The following is an 18,388-nucleotide window of genomic DNA, read 5'->3' as shown; positions in this document are numbered from 1 at the left end:
GATGGATCTTCTGGAAAATTCTCTTAAAACAATCCCCTCACATAAAGGAAACAAACAGATGACACTTATCCAGATACCTTTAGAATGGTGTCCAGAGGGAATAGTTCAGTGATGCTGTTCCAGACCAACTGTACATGAAACTGTACAAAACCTCATTTTGCAGATGGAGACTTTCAAGCACATGTCTTACATCTCAGGGAGTGCTTCACACCTGGTTCAGTTCAGGCAGCATTTGCACACCAGCTTCCTCAGAGGTTATTTTAAATTGCAGTCAAGGCCCTTTAGGAATCCCTTCAGCAGAGGCTGTCTAGGCATGTGTAGATTTAGCACATCTCTGGACAGGGGCGGCTCTATGTTTTTTGCCGCCCCAAGGACTGCAGTCAGGCGGCCTTCGGCAGCACGCCTGTGGGCGGTCCGTACCCGCCGCCGAATTGCCGCCGAAACCGTGGGACAGGCGGACCTCCCGCAGGCACGCCGCCAAAGGCCGCCTGACGGCCGCCCTCCCAGCAACCGGCAGGCCGCCCCCCGCGGCTTGTCGCCCCAAGCACTCGCTTGCTGCGCTGGTGCCTGGAGCCGCCCGTGTCTCTGGAACATCTTGGCCATGCCCTCCTCCAGAGCTAGCAGCACCCAATGCTTGGAATGTAGCGGGTGACTGCAGACCCCAGTAGAGGTTGTAAGTAATTTGCATCACCACAACTCCTCCTTACAGTGTGTCACTGTTAACCAGGGATGAATCTAACCGGCCAAAAAAAAAAGGAATTTCCATCCCACACGAAATTCTGAGATTTTGAAATTTCATTTATTGCCATATTGAGCCAAAGTCAAAATGTCAGAGTTGTTCGTGAAATATTTTGAAATATTTGTTTTGATCTTATCAGAGCATTGTTTCAACTTTACCATTTTGATTATTATAATTACCAAAACTTGAAATGGTAAAAATTAAACGTTTCAACCCTATCAAAGCCCTTAATTTACCGTCTACAATTCTGACAAAATCAATATGCTCCCAGAAAACGTTTAGCTGCTGGCCAATCAGCGACAAAACTGTTCCAACAAAGATTTTCAACCAGATCAACTCAGTAATGACAGCACACCATGAAGTCAAAGTCAATACCCCCATTTCATAGATAAGTATCTGAAGAACAAACTTGTCTCAGGCCACAGGTGGAGGCATAAGAATATGGGGGAGGATGGGGAAGGAAGGAGAAGAGCGGTGATCTATTATTAGGAGGAGTTCCTGGTTCTCCAATGTTAGTACCTGTTAGTAAATATTAATGCTTTATTAGTTCTTTCTTTCTGTATATTTGATTCATTTATATATTAACTATTCTTTAGAATCTTTATCTTCAACAAAGAGTATGTCTGAATTCTAAGGCCCAGACACTATGCGCATATATAGCCTTGGGAAACTAATAAGGGATGATTGTTACAGCAGATGTTTTCTGTTGGGGAATCAACAAGGAAGAATGATTGTGGGGTAACAAGGACCCACTGAGAGATATTATCTCGAAGAATTATTAGTCCTTTCAGCTGTAAATAATCATGCCTTCACACAAATCAGGTAAACTGAGAATGTATAGAAAGGACATCACAACATATGTTTCTGGGAGAATATTCTTGGCAATGAGGTTTCCTTTGTCGGAACCCCTATATAACGATACTGGTATGGAAACTTAGTTGGGGGAATGAAAACAGAGTCCCTTCCAGAAGCAGGAGACACACATCCAGCTCTTAGTCAGACAACAATGACTCTATTCTTTCTGTATAGTGGTGTATTAATCTCTGATTGATAATTTTAGATTAAAAAATTCCAATTGAGCCTGTTATTTCGACAGTCTTGAGTCATTAACTCAGACACGCAACACCAGCCATTACAACATAATACAGTAGTAACTAATGAAACCAAAATATTTGACATCCACTGACAAAGTATTACAAATTAATAGGTCTGTCAATTAATTGCAGTCAACTCACGCGATTAACTCGAAAAATTATTCACACTTAATAGAATACCAATTAAAATTTATTAAATATTTTTGGATGTTTTTCTACATTTTCAATATTGATTTCAATTACAACACAGAATACAAAGTGCTCAGTGCTCACTTTATATTTATTTTTTATTACAAATATTTATGGTAAAAATGATAAAACAAATTGTATTTTTCAATTCACCTCAAACAGGTAATGAAGTGCAATCTTTTTATTGTGAAAGTGCAACTTAAAAATGCAGATTTTTTTGTTACATAACTGCACTCAAAAACAAAACAGTGTAAAACTTTAGCGCCTACAAGTCCAGTCAGTCCTACTTCTTATTCTGCAAATCGCTAAGACAAACAAGTTTGTTTACATTGATGGGAGATACTGCTGACTGCTTCTAAGCCCTGGTCTACACTACGAGTTTAGGTCGAAGGTAGCAGCGTTAGATCGATTTAACCCTGCACCCGTCCACACGACGAAGCCATTTTTGTTGACTTAAAGGGCTCTTAAAATCGATTTCTGTACTCCTCCGCGACGAGGGGATTAGCGCTGAAATCAACATCGCCGGGTCAAATTTGGGGGTAGTGTGGATGCAATTCGACGGTATTGGCCTCCGGGAGCTATCCCAGAGTGCTCCATTGTGACCACTCTAGACAGCACTCTCAACTCAGATGCACTGGCCAGGTAGACAGGAACAGCCCTGCGAACTTTTGAATTTTATTTCCTATTTGGCCAGCGTGGCAAGCTGATCAGCACAGATGACCATGCAGAGCTCATCAGCAGAGGTGACCATGGAGTCCCAGAATCGCAAAAGAGCTCCAGCATGGACCGAATGGGAGGTACTGGAGCTGACTGCTGTATGGGGAGACGAATCCGTGCTGTCAGAACTCCGTTCTAGAAGATGAAATGCCAAAATATTTGAAAAAATCTCCAAGGGCATGAAGGACAGAAGCTGTAACAGGGACCCGCAGCAGTGCCGCGTGAAACTTAAGGAGCTCAGGCAAGCCTACCAAAAAAGCAAAGAGCCAAACGGCCGCTCCGGGTCAGACCCCCAGACATGCCGCTTCTATCATGAGCTGCATGCCATTCTAGGGGGTGCCCCTACAACTACCCCAGCCCTGTATGTGGACTCCTGCAAGGGAGTCTCACGCAACAGGGATGAGGATTTGGGGACGAGGAAGATGAGGAGGAGGAGGAGGTCGAAGATAGCGCACAGCAGGCAAGCGGAGAAACCGTTCTCCCGGACATCCAGGAACTGTTTATCACCCTGGAGACATTACCCTCCCAACCTGGGCTCCCGGACCTTGAAGGCGGAGAAGGGACCTCTGGTGAGTGTACCTTTGTAAATATAATACATGGTTTAAAAGCAAGCGTGTTCAATGATTAATTTGCCCTGAAGACTTGGGATGTATTCGCGGCGAGTAAAGCTACTGGAATGCAGTCAAGCAACATCCGTTCTTTTTCTCTCCGTGTTAACCTCAGGAGAGTGATATCATTCATGGTCACCTGATTGAAATAGGGGAATTTTATTAAGGGGACATTCAGAGGTGGCCATTCCTGCTGGGCGGTGTGCCTGTGGCTGAAAAGAAATCATCCCTGCTGTTAGCCATGTGGTGGGGGAAGGGGTGAAGCGATCATCCCAGAAAATTGGGTGTGTGTGTGGGGGTTTAGTTAGGTTTGTGCTGCACATTAACCCGAAAACTGCAGCTCCTCCTTTTAAATGGCCAACGCATTTTAAATGGTCAACTCAACTCTCCCTTTTTTTCCTGCCGCAGCTGCAAATGTTTCAACGCTACCACTATCATCTCCATCCCAGAGACTAGCACAGATAAGAAGGTGAAAAAAAAGCACTTGCAATGAAATGTTCTCTGAGCTCATGCAGTCCTCCCGCACTGAAAGAGCCCAGCAGAATGCATGGAAGCAAACAATGTCAGTGTCCAGGAAAGCACAAAATGAACGTGAGGACAGGAGGGATGTGCGAGATGAGAGGTGGCGGGATCAAGAGGAGAGGTGGCGGGAGCAAGAGGAGCGGTGGTGGTAGCGTGATGAGAGGAGGCAATGCTGAGGCTATTGGAGGATCAAACTGATATGCTCCGGCGTATGGTTGAGGTGCAGGAAAGGCAGCAGGAGCACAGACCGCTGCTGCAGCCCCTGTGTAACCAACTGCCCTCCTCCCCAAGGTCCATAGCCTCCTCACCCAGACGCCCAAGAATGTGGGGGCAGGGGGCTCCGGGCACCCAACCACTCCACCCCAGAGGACTGCCCAAGCAACAGAAGGCTGGATTCAATAAGTTTTGAAGTGCAGTGTGGCCTTGTCCTTCCCTCCTCCACCATCCCACCCAGTGCTTCCCTCCTCCACTACCCCTCCCGGGCTACCTTGGCAGTTATCCCCCTATTTGTGTGACTAATTAATAAAGAATGCATGAATTTGAAACAACAACGACTTTATTGCCTCTGCAAGCGGTGATCGAAGGGGGGAGGGGAGGGCGGTTGGCTTACAGCGAAGTAGAGTGAACCAAGGGGGCGGGTTTTCATCAAGGAGAAACAAACAGAACTGTCACACCGTAGCCTGGCCAGTCATGAAACTGGTTTTCAAAGCTTCTCTGATGCGTAGTGCGCCCTGCTGTGCTCTTCTAACCGCCCTGGTGTCGGGCTGCACGTAATCAGCAGCCAGGTGATTTGCCTCAACCTCCCACCCCGTCATAAACGTCTCCCCCTTACTCTCACAGAGATTGTGGAGCACACAGCAAGGAGTAATAATGATGGGAATATTGGTTTCGCTGAGGTGTAACCGAGCCAATAAACTGTGCCAGCGACCCTTTAAACTTCCAAATGCACATTCTACCACCATTCTGCACTTGCTCAGCCTATAGTTGAACAGCTCCTGACTACTGTCCAGGGTGCCTGTTTATGGCTTCATGAGCCATGGCATTAAGGGGTAAGCTGGGTCCCCAAGGATAACTATAGGCACTTCAACATCCCCAACGGTTATTTTCTGGTCTGGGAAATAAGTCCCTTGCTGCAGCCGTTCAGACAGACCAGAGTTCCTGAAAATGCGAGCGTCATGTACCTTTCCCAGCCATCCCACGTTGATGTTGGTGAAACGTCCCTTGTGATCCACCAGTGCTTGCAGCACCATTGAAAAGTACCCCTTGCAGTTTATGTACTGGCTGCCTTGGTGCTCCGGTCCCAAGATAGGGATATGCGTTCTGTCTATCATCCCACCACAGTTAGGGAATCCCATTGCAGCAAAACCATCCACTATGACCTGCACATTTCCCAGAGTCACTACCCTTGATAGCAGCAGCTCAGTGATCGCGTTGGCTACTTGGATCACAGCAGCCCCCACAGTAGATTTACTCACTCCAAATTGATTCCTGACTGACTGGTAGCTGTCTGGCATTGCAAGCTTCCACAGGGCTATCGCCACTCACTTCTCAACTCTGAGTGCTGCTCTCATCTTGGTATTCTTGCGCTTCAGGGCAGGGGAAAGCAAGTCACAAAGTTCCATGAAAGTGCCCTTACGCATGCGAAAGTTTCGCAGCCACTGGGAATCATCCCAGACCTGCAACGTTATGCGGTCCTACCAGTCTGTGCTTGTTTCCCGGGCCCAGAATCGGCGTTCCATGTCATGAACCTGCCCCATTACCACCATGATGTCCGAATTGCCAGGGCCTATACTTTGAGAGAAGTCTGTGTCCACGTCCTCATCACTCTCGTCACCGCGCTGCCGTCACCTCCTCGCCTGCTTTTGCAGGTTCTGGTGCTGCATATACTGCAGGATAATGCACAAGGTGTTTACAGTGCTCATAACTGCCGCGGTGATCTGAGCAGGCTCCATGCTTGCCGTGGTATGGCGTCTGCAGGAGAGCAGAGTGGCAGCGGAAGCGTGACAATGGTTTTCAGCCCTATTGTACCATCTGCTGCCAGAGCAGAGTGGCAGCGTGATGATGGTTTTCAGCCCTATTGTACCGTCTGCTGCCAGCAGCACCCAGGACACAACAGTGGCAGCTGAGCTGAGCAGGCTGCACGCTTGCCATGGTATGGCGTGAAACAGTTGTCTGCCGTTGCTGTCACGGAGGGAGGGGCGACTGACGACATGTACCCAAAACCACCCGCGACAATGTTTTTGCCCCATCAGGCAGTGGGAGCTCAACCCAGAATTCCAATGGGTGGTGGAGACTGCGGGAACTGTGGGATAGCTACCCACAGTGCAATGCTCCGAAAGTCAACACTAGCCTTGGTACTGTGCCGACTTAATTCGACTTAATGCGCTTAGTGAGGACACACACAATCGACTGTATAAAATCGCTTCCTAAAAAAATCGACTTATATAAATTCGACCTAATTTCATAGTGTAGACATACCCTTATTTACAATGTCACCTGAAAGTGAGAACAGGCATTTGCATGGCACTTTTGTAGCCGGCGTTGCAAGGTATTTATATGCCAGATATGCTAAACATTCGTATATCCCTTCATGCTTCCGCCACCATTCCAGAGGACATGCTTCCATTCTGATGATGCTCGTTAAAAAAATAATGCATCAATTAAATTTGTGACTGTACTCCTTGGCGGGGAGAATTGTATGTCTCCTGCTCTGTTTTACTCGCACTCTGCATATATTTAATGTTATAGCAGTCTCGGATGATGACCCAGCACATGTTCGTTTGAAGAACACTTTCACAGCAGATTTGACAAAACGCAAAAAAGGTACCAATGTGAGATTTCTAAAGACAGCTACAGCACTCGACTCAAGGTTTAAGAATCTGAAGTGTCTTTCAAAATCTGACAGGTATGGAGCAGGCTTTCAGAAGTCTTAAAAGAGCTACATTTCGATGCGGAAACTACAGAACCCGAACCATCAAAAAAGAAAATCAACCTTCTGCTGATGGCATCTGACTCAGATGATGAAAATGAACATGCATCAGTCCGCACTGCTTTGGATTGTTATCGAGCAGAACCCATCATCAGCATGGATGCATGTCCTCTGGAATGGTGGTTGAAGCATGAAGGGACATATGAATCTTTAGCGCATCTGGCATGTAAATATCTTGCGACGCCAGCTACAACAGTGCCATGCAAACACCTGTTCTCACTTTCAGGTGACATTGTAATCAAGAAGCAGGCAGCATTATCTCCAGCAAATTGTAACCAACCTTGTTTGTCTGAGTGATTGGCTGACCAAGAAGTAGGACTGAGTGGACTTGTAGGCTATAAAAGTTTTACATTGTTTTATTTTTGAATGCAGTTATTTTTTGCACATAATTCTACATTTGTAAGTTTAAATTTCATGATAAAGAGATTGCACTACAGTACTTCTATTAGTTGAATTGAAAAATATTTTTTTTGTTTTTTACAGTGCAAATATTTGTTATACAAAATAAATATAAAGTGAGCACTGTACACTTTGTATTCTGTGTTGTAAATGAAATTAATATATTTGAAAATGTAGTAAACATCCAGAAATATTTAAAAGAAATGGTATTCTATTGTTGTTTAACAACGCGATTAATTGCACAATTAATTTTTTTTAATCCCACAATTTTTTTTTAATCATGCCACAGGCCTACAAATTAATTTTTATTCTCCAGTATCTGAGCAAATAAATTACCATCATGGATGCTTGCATGACTCAGTCTTTTTGTATAGTTCCCCTTTCTGAAGTTAAATGCAACGGTAGTGGACTTCTTGGGTATTTCCTCCCCAACAAGGATGTTAAATTTAATTACATTATGGTTGCTATTAACAAGCCAGTTCAGATATATTCACCTCTTGGACCAGATCCTGTGCTCCATTTAGGGGTAAATCAAGAATTGCCTCTCCCCTGGTGGAGTCCAGGACTAGCTGCTCCAAGAAGCCTCTCTAATCTCTGTGAGCATTTCACAATCACCATTCTGGTCAGATAACTGGTAGTATATTCCTTCTGCTATACTCATTATTCAAGCATGAAATTTCTATCCATAAAGATTCAATGGTACAGTTTGATTCATTTAAGATTTTTACTATATAAGATTATAAAATAAGGCTATAAGATTTTTACTGCTAGTTACTTACAGCAGAGCTAGAAGGAGGACCTACCACATCATTTAGGAGGTGTCCCATGGTCTTGGCAGTCAAATGGGCCCTCTAAGCAAAAACTCATTGTTCAAATCCCCCTTTCATATTGATATAAAATTATTCTACTTAACTGCCAGGGGGCAAATTTGTCACGTACACATGGGAGAAAGAATAAGGACAAAATGCAGGGTCAGCTATAGGTAGTCAGGAAGTTCCTTCAAGAGGAAATGTAGCCAAACTCCAAACCTGGAGACAATGGACCTTTCTGTGCCTGCGTCCTGTAGATAGCTAACCGCTTAGTTTGCAAAATAAGCAAGGAGGAGGGGGCAAATAGATGAACAATAAGGGGTCATAAGAGGGGCAGATACATGTAGCTTGCTAATTATGTATGGTAATGATGGCAAATTTTGGCCAATCATAGAGCGATAGATTATCATAAGCAACTGCATATAATGCTTTGGTGTAAGTGTTTTCTTTGTTCTTGCTGACTTATGAGCTCGAACCCAATTGCAATTGAAATAAACGGATCGCCCCTCCCGGGGCTCCTTGCTTGGCTAGCTGTGTCCGTCTCTCCTTATTCCTCAGCTGGAACGGACAGAAATTTCTATGACAATATTCTCTACCTATGTATGAATCAGTGTTCCACTTGTCTCCGATATATCCTCTCTCATTGGTTACAAGTCTACAAATCTCTCTCCCTTTAATCTTATAAAAACAACTTTAATTTGCCTAACAACAGCAAAGCTAATTATAACCAATTTTACCTAACAACTACCTTCCTCCTTATTTTTACATCAGGCTCCATTTTGTACTATCTATATTCCTTCACCCTTGTTAAAAAATTTGGCAGCACATCACCACCTTATTCTATCCTGTACATTCTTCAAATTCCTGATCTTCCCTTGGGCTCTATCCTGCTAAATACTAGTTTCTTTGGCCTTGGCTACACTTGCAGCTGTACAGCGCTGTGAAGTAAACCTGTCTTCGTACAGCTGAGTAGGGAAAAGCTTTACAGCGCTGTAACTTGCAAGTGTAGCCAAGGCCTTTGTTTGTTTTTTGTAACTGAAGTGTTTTACAGGGATAGTTGTGTTCTACTTCAGCTAAGAGGAACTCCACAAAGACAAAAAACACAGTTTGGAGTTTCACAGAGGCCTTGGCTACACTTGCAAGTTACAGCGCTGTAAAGCCTCCCCCAGCGCTGTAACTCACTCCCCGTCCACACTGGCAGGGCACTTGCAGCACTGTATCTCCCCGGGTACACCGCTGCAGGTACTCCACATCTCCGAGAGGAATAACAGCTGCAGCGGAGTGGCTACGACTCACGGGTGTGAGTGTAAACGCTTGCAGCGCTGTACTAATCACCTTGTCAAGTGGCCAATCCTCTCCATTGTTGTGACCGGCTGCAGGAATGCGGAAGTGCCGGTTTCAAAGCTCGTACCACAGAGAAAAGCAAACAGTTTGCAGCTTGCTTTGAGTGAGTGAATGAATGAGCAGGGGGCCGGGAGTTCGGAACTTGCAAAATAGAGAGCTGACATGCTCCAAAAAGCACTCTCTCTCCCCCCACACTCCCTGTCACAATCCACACCCCCACACCCCTGTTTTGAAAAGCACGTTGCAGCCACATGAATGCTGGGATAGCTGCCCATAATGCACCGCTCCCAACACAGCTGCAAATGTTACAAGTGTGGCCACACCACTGCGCTGTCAGCTGTCAGTGTGGACAGACTGCAGCACTTTTCCCTATTCAGCTGTACGAAGACAGGTTTACCTCACAGCGCTGTACAGCTGCAAGTGTAGCCAAGGCCAGAGAATATTGTTACCATGACTTCATTATCTCTCATTTCTCTCTCTCCCCTATCTCTTTGATAGCCAATTTGCTCTGCTCTTTTGGAGTGAGGGCAGCTCTGATACAATAATACATTCAGTAATTGCCATGTTTTCATAAACTTCTTAATAAAAAGAGTGAAAATACTATTATTCTGTATGGAGAAGTTGCAAAATTCAAGTATCTTCTCCTCTTTGCTAATTTCTTATTGTTACTTCCACTGAGCTCGTGTCTAACGCTTCCTCTAACAGTGGTTATGGTCAGTAAGATAAGAGTTGTGGCTTTTGGGATACACATTGCCTACGTGTGACATATGCTTATTTGCCCTTCCTCCGTATTTTGTTTCCAAACAAACTTGGACTGGTAAACATGGCAACAACCAACGTTGGTGTGTGTGTGTGTGTGTGTAAAATTCTGTCCCAGTCCAACTTTCTGAAGGAAAACATTAACCTTTCCCCTCATTTTCCTAGGACACTGTCTACAACTGCAATGACCTGATAAGTTATGAAATCCCTCATTACATTTTTTTCAACTGTTCTGCTCCCTCATCTCTTCTTGCACCATTCCAGCCAGGCTTCTAAAGCACAATTCAATTAGGCTTGTCTGTAGCGAACAGTGCCCCTTCAGGGATGTCATTTATTTAATCCAAGGCCCAACACACATGCAAGCAAGTCTTCAGACCCAGCATCCTAGCTGGAAGGAGCAAGTTAATATTAGTCTGTATTCCCCATCTAAGTCCACCTGTCTCCTCTGCCCACGCTCTTCACCTCTTTATTGGGACACCCCTTCTGGAGTCAGGCCTGCTGCCATCACCAGGGGCAGGGTTCCTTCATTTGTCTCAGCATCCCTGCAGGGGTCAAACTATTGCAGCTATTCTCTGGAGTGGCGTATTTTGGAATCTGCTCCCTGCCCCAGCAACATCTCTCCTAGATTCCCTTTTCTGCTGAGCTCTCTAACCAGCTCTCCTGACAAGCCTCTTTCCTCAGGAGCTTCCTCTCTAAGGCCTTGGCTACACTGGCGGATTCACAGCGCTGCCATGGCAGCGCTGTGAAGCGCGAGTGTAGTCGCGCCGCCAGCGCTGCGAGAGCTCTCTCGCAGTACTGCAAGTACTCCACCTCTCCGAGGGGAATAGCTTGCAGCGCTGCGAGGGAGCGTGCAGCACTGCAGGCGCTGATTACACTGGCGCTTTACAGCGCTGCACTCGCTGCGCTTGGGGGGGGGGTGTTTTTTCACACCCCTGAGCGCAGCAAGTGCAGCGCTGTGAATTGCCAGTGTAGCCAAGGCCTTAGTAGTGTGGAGCTCCCTGCCTGAGCCCTCATAAGTCTCTATGAGGCCCTGGTGTTCTATAGCTAATTAACTGCAGCCCAGCCACCTAGGTAATTAACTACTGACAGGTGGATCTGGGTTGGCTCATTCTCCTTAGCAGAGCCTGTCACAGGTAGGCTAGTCCCGGACTCCCTGGAAATGGCCAGCTCCCGTAACACAAAATGTGATATCTAGGCACAATAAACATTACATTTCCTTGGAAACAGAATGATACATTTAAATATATAATTTTCAAAATTCAGTGAACATTATCCAAAAACTTTGTTGTCAAGTCAATCTTCAGTCTCAAACAAGTAATCAGTGCTCCTGGCAAGGTAAGTATACATGTTGAGTGCAATTATATACCCATTGTTGCTACGCAGGACAAATGCCCAAGGACATGAAACGACAAGGCAACATATTTATTAACATCAACAATGAGGAAATCCTGTTATCACTTGGAATCAGAGCAAGTGTTAGAAAGAACTCAGAGGTACTTGATTTTTATCCCTATATTCATTCCTCTCTAGACTCTGTTGCCTCTTTCCAAGCAGTCATTCTTAGGTCATCAATTGCTATCAAGCCCACGTTAATTATTAATTAATGGAGATATCTCATCTCCTAGAACTGGAAGGGACCTTGAAAGGTCATCGAGTCCAGTCCCCTGCCTTCACTAGCAGGACCAAGTACTGATTTTGCCCCAGATCCCCAAGTGGCCCCCTCAAGGATTGAACTCACAACTCTGGGTTTAGCAGGCCAATACTCAAACCACTGAGCTATCCCTCCCCCCCGTTGCTAATAGCAGGGATCAAAAGTCACCTTATAATAGTTTTTTGGTGATTACAGTCTGGTTACCATTGAACAACTGTCCACATTACAAATGTAACGGAAAAATAAGAGTAGGCCTAAACTCTGGTCAAGAAAACTTATACACCTCTACCCCGATATAACGCTGTCCTCGGGAGCCAAAAAATCTTACCGCATTATAGGTGAAACCGCGTTATATTGAACTTGCTTTGATCCGCCGGAGCATGCAGCCCCCCCCTCCCCCCCGGAGCGCTGCTTTACCGCGTTATATCTGATTTCGTGTTATATCGGGTCACGTTATATCGGGGTAGAGGTGTATGTGGTCAAAGGGCAGAACGAGAGAGTGAGGAAAATTGCGAAGTAAAGTAATTGCAACAGCCAATCTTAAGAAACATGTAGTTGCAACAGCAAATGTTAGGAAAGCCGTTAACTGTAAAAGAACAACCTGTTAATATACAGGAACGCTTGTTTTTTCTGTATTCCTAATAAGGGGAAAATATTAATAAGGAAGTGGGCTTGATTTAATGTTGCCTTTGAGCTCTATGAGCTTCTGCGTTCCTTTTGGGGGCAGAGCAGCCAGGCTGGTTGTCTCTTCCTGCATGCTTGTAATAAAGGAGCCTCAGGCTGTTCTGATCCAAACACAACGTGTGGTAAATTTTTCCACAACACAAATATCACTACCATATGTGGAACTTAACTGACAGTCTTATTGGCAGTCACAGCAGAGAAGCTAAGGATTCAACGGGCCATCAACAGTGAGAGACAATATTATCCTGATCAGGAGTGAGGGACATAGCAGAGCATTTTCCTCTCCATGGTCCTGTCTATTACCTATTCCTGTTCTACGGATTAATAGAAGACTTCTGTCTCCATGGCTCTCAGGCTATGAACTTCACTTGAATTAACTCAGACACCTTACCTCAGACTTCTTAATGCATGAGTAAACTTAATCAGCTTTTTAAGGTTTTGAACCTACAACAAGCTCCACACAGACAGACCCCAGCACCCAGGGCCGGCTCTAGGCACCAGCCCTCCAAGCATGTGCTTGGGGCGGCATTTTCTAAGGGGCGGCACTCTGAGCCCCCCCCCTTTTTTTTGGCTGGGGCGGCAAAAAGCCACTGGCCCTGTCAGCACGCGAGCCGGGATCCGCGCCCCCTGCCCAGCCTGGCGGCACCCTGCACAGCCCACTCGGGCAAGGAAACGCCGCGCCACCCTGGGGAGACTCGGAGTGACAGCGGCAGCAGGACCCCTCCTCCCTCCCTGCATCCCGGGCCCCACTTCCCTCCCTCCCCGGCTCCTCACACACTCCGGGAGCCCCTCTCGCCACCGTCGCAGCCCGGGCTCAGCTCCCCCTCCCTCCCCGGCTCCTCATGCACTCTGGGAGCCCCGCTCGCCGCCGCAGGCCGGGCTCGGCTCCAGGGCCCGGGCTGCGGCGGCGAGAGGAGCTCCCTGAGCGTGTGAGGAGCGGGGAGAGAGGGAAGCGGGGTCCCCTGGAGCCGAGCCCGGGCTGCAGCGGCGAGAGGGGCTCCCGGAGTGTGTGAGGAGGTGAGCGGCAGGCTGGGCTCATCGGTGCTGAGCAGGTAGCCCCGCAGCCGGAGATCCTCGCCTTCCCGCCCGCCGGGGCTGGGCCAGGGCGCGGTGAGGCTGAAGAGCAGCAGGTCTGGGTGGCTCTCCAGATCCTCAGCCACCAGCATGTCAGGGGTGAGGGCGGTGAGCACGAACTGATCCACCTCGGCCACCAGCAGCGCCGCGAAACCCAGGGAGGGGGCCGTGTTCTCCGTGCCGCCCCGCAGCTGCACCGCCACCTGGAAGTACTCCCGCTCCACGCTGCCCAGCAGCTCCACCCACATGGGGACGGAGTCACAGCTGGGCCAGGGCTCCGACGCCGTGTGCTGGTAGCGGATCCCACGTTTGGGGCGTGGGGGGAGCCCAGTGCTGGGGCAGCAGGGGGTATGGGTGGGGGGGGGGGGGAAGAGAGATCCCAGTGCTGGGGTGGCAGGGGGTGGGGGGGAAGCCAAAAATTGTTTTGCTTGGGGTGGCAAAAAACCTAGAGCCGGCCCTGCCAGCACCTGTGAAGATCCTTGGCTCTAGCAGTCTGCCAATGGAGGGTATGTCTACACTGCAATTAAGAACCCATGGCTGGCCTGTGCCAGCCGACTCAGACTAGTGGGGCATGGGCAAAGGGGCTGTTTAGCTGTGGTGTAGTCGTTGCAGCTCAGGCTGCTGTCTAAGATCTAGGACCCTCCTACCTTGCAGGGTCCTAGATCCTCAGCTTCAGCTCAAACCCAGGCTCCAGCCCAAGCCTGAATGTCTACATTGAAATTAAACAGTCCCTTAGCCCAAGCCCAGCGAGCCTGAGTCAGCTGACATGGACCAGTTGCAGGTTTTTATTTGTAGTGTAGACGTACAGATAGAGCTCACTGTATACTTCTGGGGGAATTCTGCGCCACTGCACATGTGCAGAATTTACGTCCCCTGAAGATTTCTTTGCTTCCCTGCAGAAAAATGACTTTTTCACAAGAGCGGTCATATGACCCTTCCCAGCAGTATGTTTCGGGTATCCAGAGAGGTAAATCACTGTGGGGTAGGGGGCAGGGCTGGGGAAGACCCGGCTGGTGGCTTTTACCCTGCGCTGGGCTCAGCTGATAGCCCCAGCTGGGTTGGGGAGGGGCCTGGGGTGTTTCTGGGGCAGGCCTGGTCCTTGTGTGTCAGGGTTGTGTGCAGCCTCACCGCTGAGTCTGTGTCCCGGGGGGGAGCTACGCAGTGATCTCCCACCTCTGTGCAGCTAGTGGCCTCTGCTCCCCAATGCCATGCTGGAGCCTCCACATTTATTTGACAAATAAATTTTTGCAGAATTTTAAAATATTGTGCGCAGAATTTTTAATTATTTGGCGCAGAATGCCCTCAGGAGTAACTGTAGAATCAGGTCTTACGTGTTTACAGGACAGAAGCCTTAATGAGACCGTATTAACTCAACTTTCATGAAAATTACCAGCCCCAACATTAAAATCTCCTCATGCTCCCTAAAGTAAGGCAAAAGTTATAATAAATAAAATAAATAATAAAAGATATTTTACCTCCCCATTAAAAATATTTTCTTGCACAAGATAAGGGCAAATTGATTTTTGCAAAGCTGAATTAATGTAGTTTCCTGCACTTAATTTTCTTTAAAAAACTGAACAACAACAACAAAAAACCTGGGCTTCATTATAAACTCTCTGCATACAAGCAAATCTCACTGGATCTGTTCTGATGTGACAGTTGCATAATCAGGTGGCAGAAATTTGAGAATACACAATCAAATACACATACATTAAGTAGTCCTTCTAGACACTGCATATTCAAATAAACACATCTGAAGCAGCATCAATTATATTACAATTTCTATCCATATTTAATTTGTACTGCACCATAAAGGGTGTGCAAAATATGAAATTTTAGACAAAGGTCAGTAGGACTTGCTGGACACTGATGCTACTTAACAAGAGAACTGATGAACAAAGCCTTTGCAGATATTTAGCATAAGACGTAAACAAATAAGGCCAAATAATGCTCCCATGTACGCCAATATAAATCTAGGCTAACTCCCCTGAAGTATTTGTATAGCTGAGAAAAAGAATTTGGCCTGTAGACTTGTTATACACAATGACATGACACACTGCAATGCTCTTCTTGCATGTTTTGTGAAACATCAGCTACAATAATAGGAGGGGGGGGGGGAAAGCCTCTTTGAAGGAGACTGGATTATTTGAAGAAGGGAGAAATACAATTGCAATGTGTATGGTTCTTGGAGGCGACAAGGTGTGGGCTGTGGTGAGAGCAGGGTCCAACCTACATCTGAAATCTTACCAGAAACAAAAAGTGAGCAACATGGACAGGAGGCAGGACCTAGTCATGTTTTTTAATTGTTTTCATATATGAAAACATTTTGATCTTTTATACCAAGTCCTTTAGATGACAGTGTAAAAAGATATAAACAACAACATGAAAAGGAAGCAAAGGTGCAAGAACTTTTTCCTCTCAAACTCTGAATCATGAAACACCTTTCATTATAATCTTTAAATGTTTTAATCTTCCACATTACTGAATCATTCATGCTGTCGGACAAGGAGCCCTCTTTCCCTAGACTGGGAAGGAGCATGATAACAATAGTCAGAGCTGCCAATGGCAAAGGTTTTTTTTTTTTTTTTTTACTAGATGTGGCCAGTAGTAATATCCAGCATTTCTATAGCATTTTTCATCTTCAAAACACTTTAAACAAAACCCATTAACTAATGTAATGGGTCTGGTAAAGGGAGTCTATAGTGTGCCAGGAGAGTTGACTCAAAGACTGTGCAAGCATACCCAGATAGACACATACCTGTGGGCAAAGCTGGTCTACACTAGAAAATTACTTCGACCTATACGCCTTGCTGGGGCCCTAGGCATGGCTAAAAGTATGAAACAAAGTAAGATGTGAACCAAAGTAGGCCTTTTTAGAATAATAGCACTAGGTACCAGCTAACCACATGACTACATTCCTAAGAGAATGGTAATTAATCAGGTAACCTCAAATACATTCCTAAGAGGATGGTACAGAAACACACAGACCCCTTGTAAGATAAGACTGGAATGACAGGATAATGCAGAGGTTTTCAAAATGGGTGGCGCGGAATGTATTCCGGGGGAGCATGAGAAGCTTGTGGGGGGAAGGGGGGAAACAGGGAAAGCTTACTGCACTCATTCAGAGCTGGATGGCCAGAGAGCAATGGCTGTTGGCCGGATGCCGGGGGGAGGGAGGGGCGGAGAGACGTAAACTACTAAAGACACAAAGAAGGGGGCCACGATCAAATAAATTTGAGAACCACTGGGATAACGGATGAGGAGATTTTGTTCAAATTATCGCGTACAAGGATGGTAACTAATAACATCTGGAATGTAATATGTAACTTGTTTGTATCAATGCATAACAGGAGAGTAATAGGCTAATACAAAGCTACTCCTCCTAAGGGATAATGCTATGTTGATTGAGCTGATACCTTATCACTAGCATACATGTGTCAGCATACTCGTAACCCTGCTATACGGGATGCTGAGATGGTGCTTTGTTGACAATAAACCTAGCCAAGCCTTTGCCACCAAACCAAGCTGTGGTTTTTCTTTATTATGAACATCAAGGTCTACTGAATCAACAATCTATGCTGGTGCAGGGAACAGTGGAGCTCCAGGAACAGCCTGGAGAAAAAAAGAAATCGATACCCCGGAGCGATGTAGTTAAGTTGACCTAAGTCCTAATGTACACAGTGGTACATCAACGGAAGAATTCTTCCACCGATATAGCTACTGCCTCTCAGGGAGATGGATTTACTACAGCAATGGGAGAACCCTTCCTGTCACTGTAGTATCTATTCTGAAGCCATGCCACTAGCATTTTAAGTGCAGACACAGCCTGAGCATCCACACTTAGGCCTCGTCTACACTACAGAGTTTTGTCGATGCAAGTTACGTTGACATACAGCCACCGCTGTAGCATGTTCATACTATGCTCCTTGTGTCGGTGGAGCTCACCCACAAGAGCAGCTCTTGCATTGACACAGAGAGCAGTGCACTGTGGGTAACTATCCCACTGTGCAAGTGGCCGCAGTGTTCTTTGGAAAGGGTTTGCAATGCCTCATGGGGGCAGGTACAGCATCACATGATGAAGGTTTCTCAATCCCATCATTCCATGGGCATCCTACTAGATTGCCAGCCACTTTTCAACTGCCCTGGTAACCTGCAACCCAACCATCTCGGTCAGAAAGCATGGATCCTGCACTGCTGTTCAGTATTGTGCTGTGCATTATGAACACAAAGCTATAAGAGGAACCCAACTGGGGGGCACTATGCGGCTGGGGGATGCCTTAAAGGAGAATATTAACACTGAGCCACAGTAATGTGTGTGGCTGTAGTGTGCTGAGCCTGTTATTATTTGTTTGCACCATGCTATGAACCTTGTAATGATTGCTGTGTGCACCCAAAAAGTAACACATTTTAAATCACTTTTTAAAGTAGCACTCGGTAATATAACTGAACAGTAACACAAGAAGCCGAGTGTGTGCGTGTGTGTGAGAGAGAAAGAAAGAGAGTCTGTGTGAGAGAGTGTGTGTGTGTGTGTTGGGGGAGCGTGAGAGACTGTAGAGGGGGAGTGTGTATGTGAGAGAGAAAGAAAGAGTGTGTATGTTGGGGGAGAGTGACTGTGCCGGCATGCGGTCTCTAAGTTCAGACTGCAACCAGAAGTAACCAATCCTGAGGCAGAAGCTGGTGCACAGATAGCTGGTGTTCCCCTGTCCCCCATCCCAGCTCAGCAGAGATCGGTACACCGGCAGTGGGAGGGGGAAATCCTGACATTAGCCCCCGCCTCCCTCCCCAGCTATGCACTGCACAGCAGTCTTCC

General features: G+C 46.5%; 1 protein-coding gene across 1 annotated transcript in view; it reads right to left on the bottom strand.

The window, feature by feature from the left end:
- The window catches only part of AMN1 (antagonist of mitotic exit network 1 homolog), an 80,732-nt gene extending 68,558 nt beyond the window's left edge, over window positions 1-12,174 (bottom strand). The window contains exon 1 of the mRNA XM_065401389.1: window positions 12,149-12,174. Coding sequence (XP_065257461.1) covers window positions 12,149-12,153 — 5 coding nt within the window. The 5' untranslated portion in view covers window positions 12,154-12,174. The remainder of the gene's footprint in view (window positions 1-12,148) is intronic.
- Between the last annotated feature and the right edge of the window lie 6,214 nt (window positions 12,175-18,388).

This window comes from Emys orbicularis, chromosome 1, assembly GCF_028017835.1.
Source record: "Emys orbicularis isolate rEmyOrb1 chromosome 1, rEmyOrb1.hap1, whole genome shotgun sequence".
Classification (NCBI taxonomy): Eukaryota; Metazoa; Chordata; order Testudines; family Emydidae; genus Emys; species Emys orbicularis.
Note: the sequence above shows the minus strand (reverse complement) of the source record. Positions and strands in the feature narration are given on the sequence as shown.